Raw genomic sequence first — 11,708 nt, 5'->3', positions numbered from 1 at the left:
ATATGCCCTTTCTCCCCTTTAAAAAATTAATTCCTTAATTTTTTTCTTATATACATCACAATCACTATAAAATCTTCATTATACATGTAACAGTTAAATGAAAATCATATTGAAAAAGAAACTTGCTAATAAATATCCTAAATTATATTATATGTACACTTACCAAATTGAAACAATGATATTCATAAAATACATGGCAAAATGCAAAGCTTCATTTATCTTATAAGTGTCGCCATTAAGGACAATTGTAACTAAGGTAAACCTTCTTAGTTTAATAATAACAAATGACTCTAACTAAGAAACCTCTCTTCTTAGTATAAAAAAATTCATTAAACCTCACTAAGGAATATTATCTCTTAGTGTATCTCAAAATAAATCTAACTAAGGAAAACTCTCGCTTAGTAGAACCAAATCATAGCTATGCAATAACTCCCATGGGCAAATCATATCCTTGATTTCCCTACTTCAATGGCTGAGGTCATCTCCTCATCATAACATATGTAAATTACCACATCTGTAAACTCATACTGCCATAGTCATGTTCATCACTTAACAAGATATACAGTATACATACAAACCACAGAAATACCACAAAATTTATGTTTATTTTCATTACTAAATTAAAATAGTGGTAAAACATATTTATACAAGTCATGTTATGACTTATTCCTATCTTTCTCACTTTTAAAATATTAATTTTCTCTGGAAGTAAATATCACATACTACATTATTCAAAATTTCCTTATAAGGATTGGCTGATATGTCTCAGGTCATTATTTTCTTTAGTCAGTTCCATGTTTGTTTTTTCATCTTAAATCTGTCTTGATAAGAAATCAGCTAGTGTATTGTGCTGTCCCTTTACTGTTTTTATCTCAAACTTGAAATCTAATAAAATCAGTGCCCACCAATTTTTTTTTTGCTATTCATTATCATTTTCTTATTGATTGTGATTAATGGCTTATGATCTATTCTAATAGTAAAGTGTCTTCCTAATAAATACTTCTGTAATTTATTCAATGCCCACACAATTGCTATGCACTCTCTCTCTCAATCACTGCATATCTTTGTTCTGTTGGTGATAATGCCCTGCTGAGGTATTGTACTGGGTATAGTTTATTACACTTTTTTTGCATTAAGCAAGCTCCTAACGCTAGGGTTGATGCATCAGTAAAAAGAGTGAAATGCTTACTAAAATCTGGTGACATCAGTACCTTGTCACTTATAAATTTAGCCTTTATTTTATTTAAAGCACTTTCACATTCCTTAACTCTGTCTTTTGATATCATCAACAAAGAAGACCAGGTTTTTCATTCCCTCTGTCATTTTACTCATGAATTTTTAATTTTTGGAACGTGGTGGTACTGTTCACAAGTCCGAATGGCATCACCTTCCATTGACATAGACCTTTGCTTGATGTAAAGGCGGTGTATTGTCTTGACACCTTTTCCAGTCCTATTTGCCAGAAGCCTCTGTTCAAATCACAAGTGGTGAAAATTGAGGATTTACTAATAGTTTCCAAAATGTCTTTAGGATCATTCATGGGTTCAGAATCTATCTTAGTCCTTTTATTCAACTCTCGATAGTCACAACATATCCTTACTTTGTTGTTCTTTTTTCTTACTATCACCATGGGTGATGAGTATGCTGATTCTGTTCTTTTTATTTGCCCAGACTCAAGTAGCAAATCCAGTTCTGCTTCAACAGCTTCTCTATAAGCAACGGGTACTTGGTAACGCTTCCCTTTCATAGCACTGTAATAAGTCAGTTCTATTTTGTGTTGATTTGTTTCAGCAAAACCCATTTCTGTTGTAATCACATCCTTGTACTCATTTACTATTTTGTCTATTATGTTTTTTTCATTCACTGGGATATGATTAGTCTTAATTTCCTTTGTATTACAGCTTTCACTTATTATAGTACAGGCCATATGTTTCTCTTCTATCAGTTTCTCTGGCTCTACATATAATTTCTTTATTCTGTCTATGTGTATAGGAGTGTTATTTCCCTTGATGTTTATTTCATAATTTACATCAGATAGTTTCTTGATTACTTCAAAAGGTCCTTGAAATACTTCTATGATTTTTCTGTCTGGCAGTTTGACAAAAATTAAATCTCCTCTTTCAAAAGTTCTTAAATATCTATGTTTGTTTTTTTTATATTTCTGTGCCTTTCAATGGCTCACTGTGCATTCTCTTGGGCTGTCTGGACACCATAAACTATTCTCTCTCTAGTCTGGTTTACTAGTTCATGAGGATCAAATTTCTCTTCATTTTTATTTAATAATTTGTGTTTCAATAAAGTTAATGGGCCTCTTGGCTTTACCCCATATATCAGTTCAAAAGTAGAAAAACCTGTTGACTCATGTTTAGTCTCTCTGTATGTGAATAGCACTTGAGGTAAATACTTGTGCCATTCACCTGGGTGATCTTCTGTTACCTTTTTTAACATAATCTTCAGTGTTTTATTCCATCTCTCATTAATCAAATTCGCTTGTGGATGGTATATTGCACTATGTACTTGTGCAATGTTCAAGAAGCTTGTGAATGCCTTTGTTAATTTGGCTTTAAACTGTGTTCCATTGTCTGATAAAATCGTATCAGGAAAACCGAATCTTGTGCATACACCCATCAAAGCATCACATATAGCTACAGCTGTAATCTCTCTAAGTGGTATTGCCTCTGGCCATCTGGTTGCCCAATCCACTATAGTTAACCATTAATGTCCCATTCATTCTACCAAAACTCCACCCATGACGGCCCAATGTAAGGAGCATAACTCTGTATGATCAAGTGAATAGTTTCACAAAATATTTGTTTTTGTCTAAATGAAATTGAAAATTAAGATAAAAACTACTGCTTAATGTTGGGAATAAACCAGGCTTTCCAACAGTATTAAATAGGATATATTATATTCGGTACAAGTACAGTATAAAAATAAAAAATGTCGGAGAAAATTCAAAACAGGTCATTTTCGGTAGTCAACTTTATTTATTTTTGTCTAAACAACTATGCATCGAATTTAACAGTTAAATATCAATTCGGTTATGTTTAAAATATATAATTCATAAAATACATGCCTAGATACGTTTAGAGGCATTATTTTATTTTATTTTTAATATTAAATCCACTAAAAATAGGACAGATGAGTCTAAAATTTCGAGATAGAAAGAAACTATTATTTTTTATCTTTCAAAAGCGCCATTGAAATTAGAAGACCGGAAAAGGATGCTGAAACTATTCGACTTCCTGTTTAGTTAAAAACTAGGATTTGTAGGCCAAATTTTAATGAAACAAATTTAATTTTTCTATGCGTAATGTAAGCGGGCGGCAGCGGGCGTTACGGGACATTAACGGTGTCGGACGGCAGCGGCCGTTACGGGACATTAATGGTTAATATGAACTTGTGGCCCTGGTAAGTAGGGTGTTGCATAGGTCCAACTATGTCCACTGCTATTTTTTGGAATGGTCTTGTAACTCTATCTGTTGTAGAGGTGCATTATGTTTCCCATCAACAGGATTGAGTTTTATGCATTTGGTGCATTTTTGTATGTGTTTCTTTATGTCTTCCTTCATTAAAGGCCAGTAGTAATCTTCAGCTATTCTCTCAAATGTATTTTTTTCTGCCATGTGTGCCCCCGAAGGACTGTCAGTGCTTGTTGTAATATCTTTGTTCTCATAGGTTGTGGTACTACTATCTGAGTCTTTTCATTATTCTTGTTATCCTGACTAAAACATTATTTTCTTTAGTGTACTTAGATCCCCTGACATTCATGTTACTTGTATTGATGTTTTTCAGTATATTTTTGAGAGTATTGTCTTCTTCCTGAAGTTTTATCCATTCATTTATATCTTCTATTAATTCTGTGTTGCTTTTCTCATTGTCCACACTTCCCTGATTTGCTTCTTTCTGTGCTCTTTTCTCAACCGCTGCTCCAATTTGACTTTCCCATCTATCCATATCTTCCTCATTACTTTCTTTCACCTCCTTTCCATTCCCAATAATCATATCTGCTATTGGTTCTTTTATAACCGCCACTTTATATTTACCTTTCAGCCAAGCAGAATCTATATCAACTACTGCTATCTCACACTCATCCTTAAATTTCTTGTTGGCATATGTCATCTTCATTATGCCAGGAATGTACTGTTCTGGTCTTACAAGACTTTTCTTAACAATAATACACGTGCAACCTGAATCTCTCAGGCACATTACTCTGACGTTGTTTAATATAGCTGGGAACATCTTCAGTGTTGTATTGCTTTGTCTAAAAGATGCCACCGTCTCTGACCCTTCTACCCCTGCTGATGTCTCTTGATTGTTATTTCTACTATTTCTATTTTCTCCCCTGTTGTCTGGTCCCATTCTTGGCTGTCTACTTTGATTGTGGAATTCATTTCTACTTTGTCCACTATACTGTCCTTGTCTGTAATAATTACTTTGATTTCTATAACTATTATTAGGTGCATAACCTCCTGTGTTATTATTGCTGAGATATGTATCTCTATATTTTAAGCTGAAACACTCAGACTTTACATGGTCTGTTTACCCACAGTGATAACACTCTGTGCTTCTGCTATATTTATATCTGTCTGGTTTCCATCTGGTAGGTGCACTATTACTTCTATCTCTATTGTTGTTGCCATACCTTCTTTGATCCCTGCCAGAGTTTCTACTGTAGACTGCTGCTGAAATCTCTCCCTGCTCTCTTTTGTCCAAAATAGCCCCTGGATGTGCATCCTTATAAATATTAAGTTGCTCTATTAATTGTTTTTGTGTCCTAACTTTTCTTTCACTCAAAAAAGTGAATAGACTATCTGTTGCATTATTTAAAACATGATCTATCAGGTTAAGTTCAATAATTGCTTCAGGCTTCTTTAAATCTATTTCTGCCAATTCTAGCCTTTTATTCATGCTTTTGCGAATATAAAAAATGATCTGGTTTATGTCACCAGTGTTGTTAATTCTAGTGTCTCTTATAGTCTTTCTGTAATAGTCTTCTGTCTTTCCAAAATGTTTCATCAATCTTTCTTTTACTAGGTCATAGTCTTCTTTTTCAGCCTCAGACATACTTGCTATTATGGCAATAGTCTCTCCTGTCAAATTAGTCAATAAAGCCTGTGCCTTCCCAGCAGACGAATAATTAAAACTCTTACATGTTTGTTCAAAGAGTATTAAGTAAGTTTCCACACTTTCTTCCTGTGGCTTAAATGCTCTGAATTTAGGCTTCCAATTGTCCGTTTTGTTAACATTGCTGTCTTGAGATTGTTTACTTTTAATTTTGGCTAATTCTAACTCATGTTGTCTCTGTTTTTCTTTGTCTTCGGCCTCTATTTTAGCCTTAGCTAGATCTAGTTCCCTATCAGCCTCCATTTTAACTTTTTCCTTCTCAGCCTCCATTTTAACTTTTTCCTTCTCAGCCTCCATTTTAACTTTTTCCTTCTCAGCCTCCATTTTAACTTTTTCCTTCTCAGCTCTATTTTAGCTAGATCTAGTTCCTTATTAGCCTCTATTTTAGCTTTAGCTATTTCCCTCTCTAGTTCCTTATCAGCCTCTATTCTGCCTATTTCCTTATCAGCAACTATTTTAGCTTTAGCTAGTTCCCTCTCTTAAGCTCTGTCTTCCCTATCAATTGCATCAGTATCTTCTTTTCAACCCATTTAGCCTTTTCTGTCCCTGTGTATCCTAACGAATCAGCCAACTCAATGAATTTGGCATAGTCCTCCATCTTAATGGTCCAAGAAAAGTTGTTCAGTTACTAAAATGTCAACAATACTAAATCTAGATCTAACTCTTTCCTTTACGGTGCGGAGCACCGCTCCACTTCTGACACCAAAATGTCATAGCCTTTTCTCCTACCTATTTCATGGCACACACTCAAAACAAAAATCAACCCTTGTTCCTGTAATTTCCATAATTTTATTGGTTCATAAGTACATCGCCTTCACTCCCAAACATCGCCATGTTCTCACGCCCTATCTCTCTCCCCGCTTCCTTTTCTTAGCGCATGCGCACACCCACCTTACATTTTAGATACATATCGCCTTTTTAAGATACACACTCCAAACATACACTCCATATATATATATAAACAATGATCGTTCAAGTTATATGCATGATTCGTTAGAAAAAAATAGACATTTAAGAGTAAAGTTGAGAATTGTAATAACTAGTTAAGGTTAAGCATTAGATAATACATTTAATTTTAAGAATAAACTGATTAACGTGAGTCAATTGTTTCAAAACTTTTGGCAACTATTTTTTGTTGCAAGACAGCAAGTTCTATTTACAATTCAGTTATTACAATTCTCAACTTTACTCTTAAAAGTCTATTTTATTCTAACGAATCATTTATATAATTGGAACGATTATTGTTTTTTTATATATATTTCACAGTGCCTTGTCTATCACACTGTTTAGACCGAACGTATTCACCATAGCGCTCACGGGAAAGACCAGGGCGGCTAATCGCATCCTGCAGGTGGGGTTGCCCATGCGTAATTAAATCCCCCTCCCACCACAACCCACCAACCCCCACCCCCTCTCCAGGCCAGAAACCTTCTCGGGAGTATTCATCAACTCACTAAAGTTTTATGGCACCCGGATAAACTGTGTTGAAACTCAATCGTCTTTTATTTTTATATACCGTATACAGAGAAAAATCGCAAACTCCCGTGGCGCCGCCCTTGCGAAATTAAAAAAAAATAATTTTGCAGAACCCTTCCAGGTAGTGTTCTTATGAACTCACCAAAGTTTCATTCCTATCGGATGAACGGTGTCAAACAAAAATCGACTTTTATTTTTATACACCGTACATTAAGAAAAATCGCAACCTCCCGTGGCGCCGCCCTTGAGAAATTAAAAAAGAGTATTTTGCAGAATCCTTCAGTGGAGTGTTGCAATCAACTTCCCAAAGTTTGATGGCGATCGGATAAATGGTGAGTAACCGCAATAAACTTATATTTTTATATACCGTATAAAGAGAGAAAACAATTCGCGCCCTGTCGGGGCGCCACCCCTGCGAATTTGAAAATGTTTTTTGCGCTTAAACCTCCCCATGAATATTCTCAACATCTTCCCAAAGTTTCATGGCGATCGTGTAAAAGGTGTCACTGCAATTCACTTTTAGTATTTTTGTATACCGTATATAGAGACAAATCACACCCTCACTTGGAGCCGCCCTTGCGAATTTGAATTTTTTGTTTCGCACAAACCTCCCCAGGAATATTCTCAACAACTTCCCAAAGTTTCATGGCGTTTTGATGAGAGATGAAGTAATGCGTAAAAGACAAACAAACAAACAAACATACATTGATATATATATATATATATATATATATATATATATATATATATATATAATGTATATTATATATATATATATATATATATATATATATATATATATATATATATATATATATATATATATATATACATGTATATATATAAATATGTGTGTGTGTATTTATAGTTTTAAATTAGCTTCAGTGCATTTTATTACGTGTTGCTATAAAGTTTTTTTTTTGAATAGATTTGTTGTATTAGTTACTCGTTCCAAATTAAGTTAACACTACAAAGGACAAACAAATTTACATTAAAAACCCGACTAAAATGAACATTAATGAACATTTTGTGTGAACCACAGCTGAACAGATTAGTTATTTCTCCCTTTAACTATTAAATTAAGTAATATGTTATTTCAATTTGAATAATTAGTATCTGGTCTAATTAGATCTAGATTATTTTTTTCTTCCAATTGTTTCTTTGAGTTAATCATTAAAGCTATTTTCTTATATTAAATTCAATATTTTCCAAATTTCAAATACCGGGTTATTTAATTTCGTGTTATCATGATAATTTATATGTTTACATTTTTATCAACATATTTTAGCGGATATTTTATATAAACTTTATTTTATTATAGTCATCTATAAAGTTAAACTTTTATAAGTATAGACTGTTGACAATCATTATTGATTACCATTATTATTATATTAATTACTTATGCAATGTAACTAACTCAATTTTTTTTATTCGAAACCTATTTTGCAAAGTTACCCCAGGCTTAACCCCATTTTTGTTGTTAAAGTAATGGTAGGCAACTCCGTCATTCACTTAATCTCATTTCCATGTTTACTTGTCGTTAGACACACTTTTTTTTAAAAAACACGTTATTCGGCCTATTTTTAATCCTTGATTAAGATATTAAATACACTTTTGACATACGTGTGAGTAAATTATGTGATCAACCAAGATATTTTGTTAATTTCAGCCTTGCATATGCATAGTCCCACCATTTGCTACTGTTGTTGAAGACAAATACATCCTACCATAATTATAAATGTGTGTGTGTTGATAAGCGTGCTTAACAAATACATTACGTATCAATGTTGTACGGAGTGAACGAGAGTACAAGGGAAGCGACTGGTCGAGTGAAATCGGTTGTGTTGTGAGCAAGAGAAAGAAGGTGTGTAGGAATGAATGCGGTGGGCAGTTGAAGGTTCGGGTAAAAATTGAAGTTAGGTGTTTGTCGAGGAGGAGAAAGCAATAGGATTAAACCATCGTGTATCAAATAACTGCAAAATGTTTTTGTTGGTGTGTTCATATACCTTGTCAGACGAGATTCCTATATTTGTGAGGGCGTCAGGAATCGTACAAATTACGAATAGGTAACTCTATGGTTCACTATTGCTAAATGTCGACTGGTTAAGTGTCTCAAATACTCATAAAAATTAGCATACATAATTATACCAGGCTGGTGTTTTTTACAAGCTTTTATTACACTCACTTCCTCTGTCTGTCTGTCTGTCTAGATCGAAACGCCGGAGCGAAAATTCGGACACTTCTGACTGATACTGTTCGTAATTGGTACGTGGGTCAAGACATGAAGAAATGCATCGTGACATTAAATTTGACTTAATTGGTCGCTAATTATTTTTTTATGAATTAATTAAAATTTGGTCCGAATTAGTAGGCAGTTCTATCCATACGCGTCATGACGGCCGTGTTGGGCGTGCAGCGAGAGAGGGCACTACGACAAAAGAGCGTCATCACGTTCACTGGGCGCGCGATGGTTTTTATTCGGGTCAGCAGTTTAGTTCTTTACCACTAGACAACGCCATCCCATAATACTGTGACACGTATAGTAAAACTAATCATATTATTAAAACAAAACTGTTTTTCAAATTGTGTAGCATATATTTGTTGCTACACTATATTGTCTTAACATGCGTATAACTCGAACCGGCTCTACTATTAAATTATAATATAATAATATATTAAATTATTAAATAATTCTCTTCATGGAGACCAAAGAAAACACCACGCAGCTTAGCCACCACCGTCATCCCCTGTTAGGTTAGCTGGCTACAGGACATTACCCCCCCCCCGTCAATTACCCCCCGGACATTCCCCCCCCGTATTTACCCCCCGGAGCAATTACCCCCCTGTCAATTACCCCCCCCCCCCAGACATTACTCCCCCCCCCCCGCCCAAAAAACATCAGTAGGATATTACCCCCCCCCCCCTCACCACGGTCAACTTAATATCATAATATGTATAGGAGATTGAGAATGTCACTGCTTATGTGGGCTTTTTTCACTTGATTTATTGTGAAGGAGTGGATTTTAAAAGCGAATGACGAAAATGTAAGTCTTAAATGTGGTGCCGCTCTTTATGTAGTCTTTTTATGTCCAGTCGGTTTTAACTTTTGAAGTACATATAATTCTAATTTTGGAAGGCACCATGTGTGGGGAGTGGACTTGTGTGGCAGACGAATGAAATTTGCTACACCCTAAATGTGTTGCCGCGTTGGATGTCCGTCGGTTTGTCTTTTGACGTTGTCTTTTTATGTCCAGTCGGTTTTAACTTTTGAAGTACATATAATTCTAATTTTGGAAGGCACCATGTGTGGGGAGTGGACTTGTGTGGCAGACGAATGAAATTTGCTACACTCTAAATGTGTTGCCGCTGCTCATAGGGCTTGCGTTTGATGTCCGTCGGTTTGTCTTTTGAGTTGACCCACGGTGTCGCGTCAAACAAAAGGCGGCTTCTCTTTTGTTGTCTACTTCATAGTTGGTCATTACCGCGGTGTCGGGTATATATTTTGGGTAGATTCGTTTGATGCATCAGTTGATAGATGCAAGTCATCTGAAATATTCGATCTGTCTATGATTCAAAATAAGAGAAACTAAATTTTGTGTTATTCGTATTTAAGCATTTTAGTATTCGTGGGATTCAAAAAGTGATGCACAATGGATATGTTTATGTTAAACAAAAAGATTTAGCAGGAGGTGTGGTTAGTTATGAATGTGAAAAGCGTCGAGGAAATGGAACAAAAATGTCTGAATGCAAAGCAAAGATTAAAATTAAAAACGACACTGTTGTTGGATTTCTGCATGAACACACACATGCATCAGATGTAACACAATGTGAAATTCTTCAAGTTCGACACAATATTAAAAAAAGGGCACTGGAAACAGAGGAAACACCCCAACAGATTCTTGGTAGAGAGATGCAAAATCTCAGCGAAGCAGCGTCTGTACAGATGGTTCCTATTCCACATCTGCGGCGTCATATTCGAAAACAGCGACAAACTAATCATGTTCAACATCCTCTTCCAACCGATCGCTCTACCATTGAACTGCCGGATGAGTACAAGAAACTATCTAATGGTGAGAATTTCCTATTATTTGATAGTGGTGTTGGCGACAAAAACAGAATATTAATATTTGGCACTAATGAATCATCCTCTTTGTTAGAACAATCTTTACATTGGTTTATGGGTGGAACCTTTAGCATTGTGCCTGAGATATTTTTCCAATTATATACAGTTCATGCCCTCATCAGCGGCGATGTCATTGTATGCCTGTACTGTTTGCTGCCAAACAAAACGACTAAAACCTATCGCCGTCTTTTTATGAAATTAAAAGAACTAATGCCGGCCGCCCGGCCTATTTCAGCTATGCTGGATTATGAAAAATCCGCCATGAATGTTGTTTCTGAATGTTATGAAGGCATACAAATCCAAGGCTGTTTTTATCATTTGACACAGAGCCTATACCGAAAAGTACAGGCTCTTGGATTTCAAACAAAGTATGTGGATGAAGCAGATTTCGCCGTCATGGTAAGGATGATAGGTGCTTTGGCTTTTGTGCCAATAGCAGATGTTGTAGATGTGTTTGAAGAACTTCGAGAACATACGGAAAATAACAATGAAATGCAACAACTGCTGGATTATTTTGAGGATAATTATATTGGAAGAGTAAGACGTCGAGGCCGAGCTGTTCCCCTTTATGAGCCTCACATCTGGAACATACACCACAGGGTGGAAAATGAGTTACCTCACACCAACAACAGCGTCGAGGGTTGGCACCGTAAAATGCAAGCTGCAGTTGCTGCTGACCATCCTAATATCTGGCGCTTCATCAATATTCTCAAACGCGAGCATTGTTTACACAAAGTGGTCATCGGCTTGGCGGACACCCAGTAGAACCACCAAGAACAAAATATCGTAACACGAATTCTCGTATTTTTAACATCGTTAAGGACTATGCCAACAGAAATCACATGGACTATTTAAGAGGGATAGCTTACAATATTCAAATTTAAATGTTTGTAAGTTTACCTCCATTTTCTAATTCAGAAATGTACTATTTTATGTTGTCAGTTTATTTTATTTTATTCATTTACGTTCATTTAGATTTTGT

The 11,708-nt window shown here is 35.3% G+C and overlaps 1 protein-coding gene across 1 annotated transcript; it reads left to right on the top strand.

The window, feature by feature from the left end:
• Nucleotides 1-10,246: 10,246 nt before the first annotated feature.
• On the top strand, nucleotides 10,247-11,491 carry LOC131943271 (uncharacterized). The gene has a single exon (XM_059303289.1). It carries the CDS (start codon nucleotides 10,247-10,249, stop codon nucleotides 11,489-11,491), a length of 1,245 nt encoding a protein of 414 aa, XP_059159272.1.
• Nucleotides 11,492-11,708: the final 217 nt, after the last annotated feature.

The sequence above is a fragment of the Physella acuta genome, unplaced genomic scaffold, assembly GCF_028476545.2.
Source record: "Physella acuta isolate Inbredline_101_S28 unplaced genomic scaffold, ASM2847654v3 ptg000450l, whole genome shotgun sequence".
Taxonomy (NCBI): Eukaryota; Metazoa; Mollusca; class Gastropoda; family Physidae; genus Physella; species Physella acuta.
This window is presented reverse-complemented; position numbering and strand designations above follow the sequence as displayed.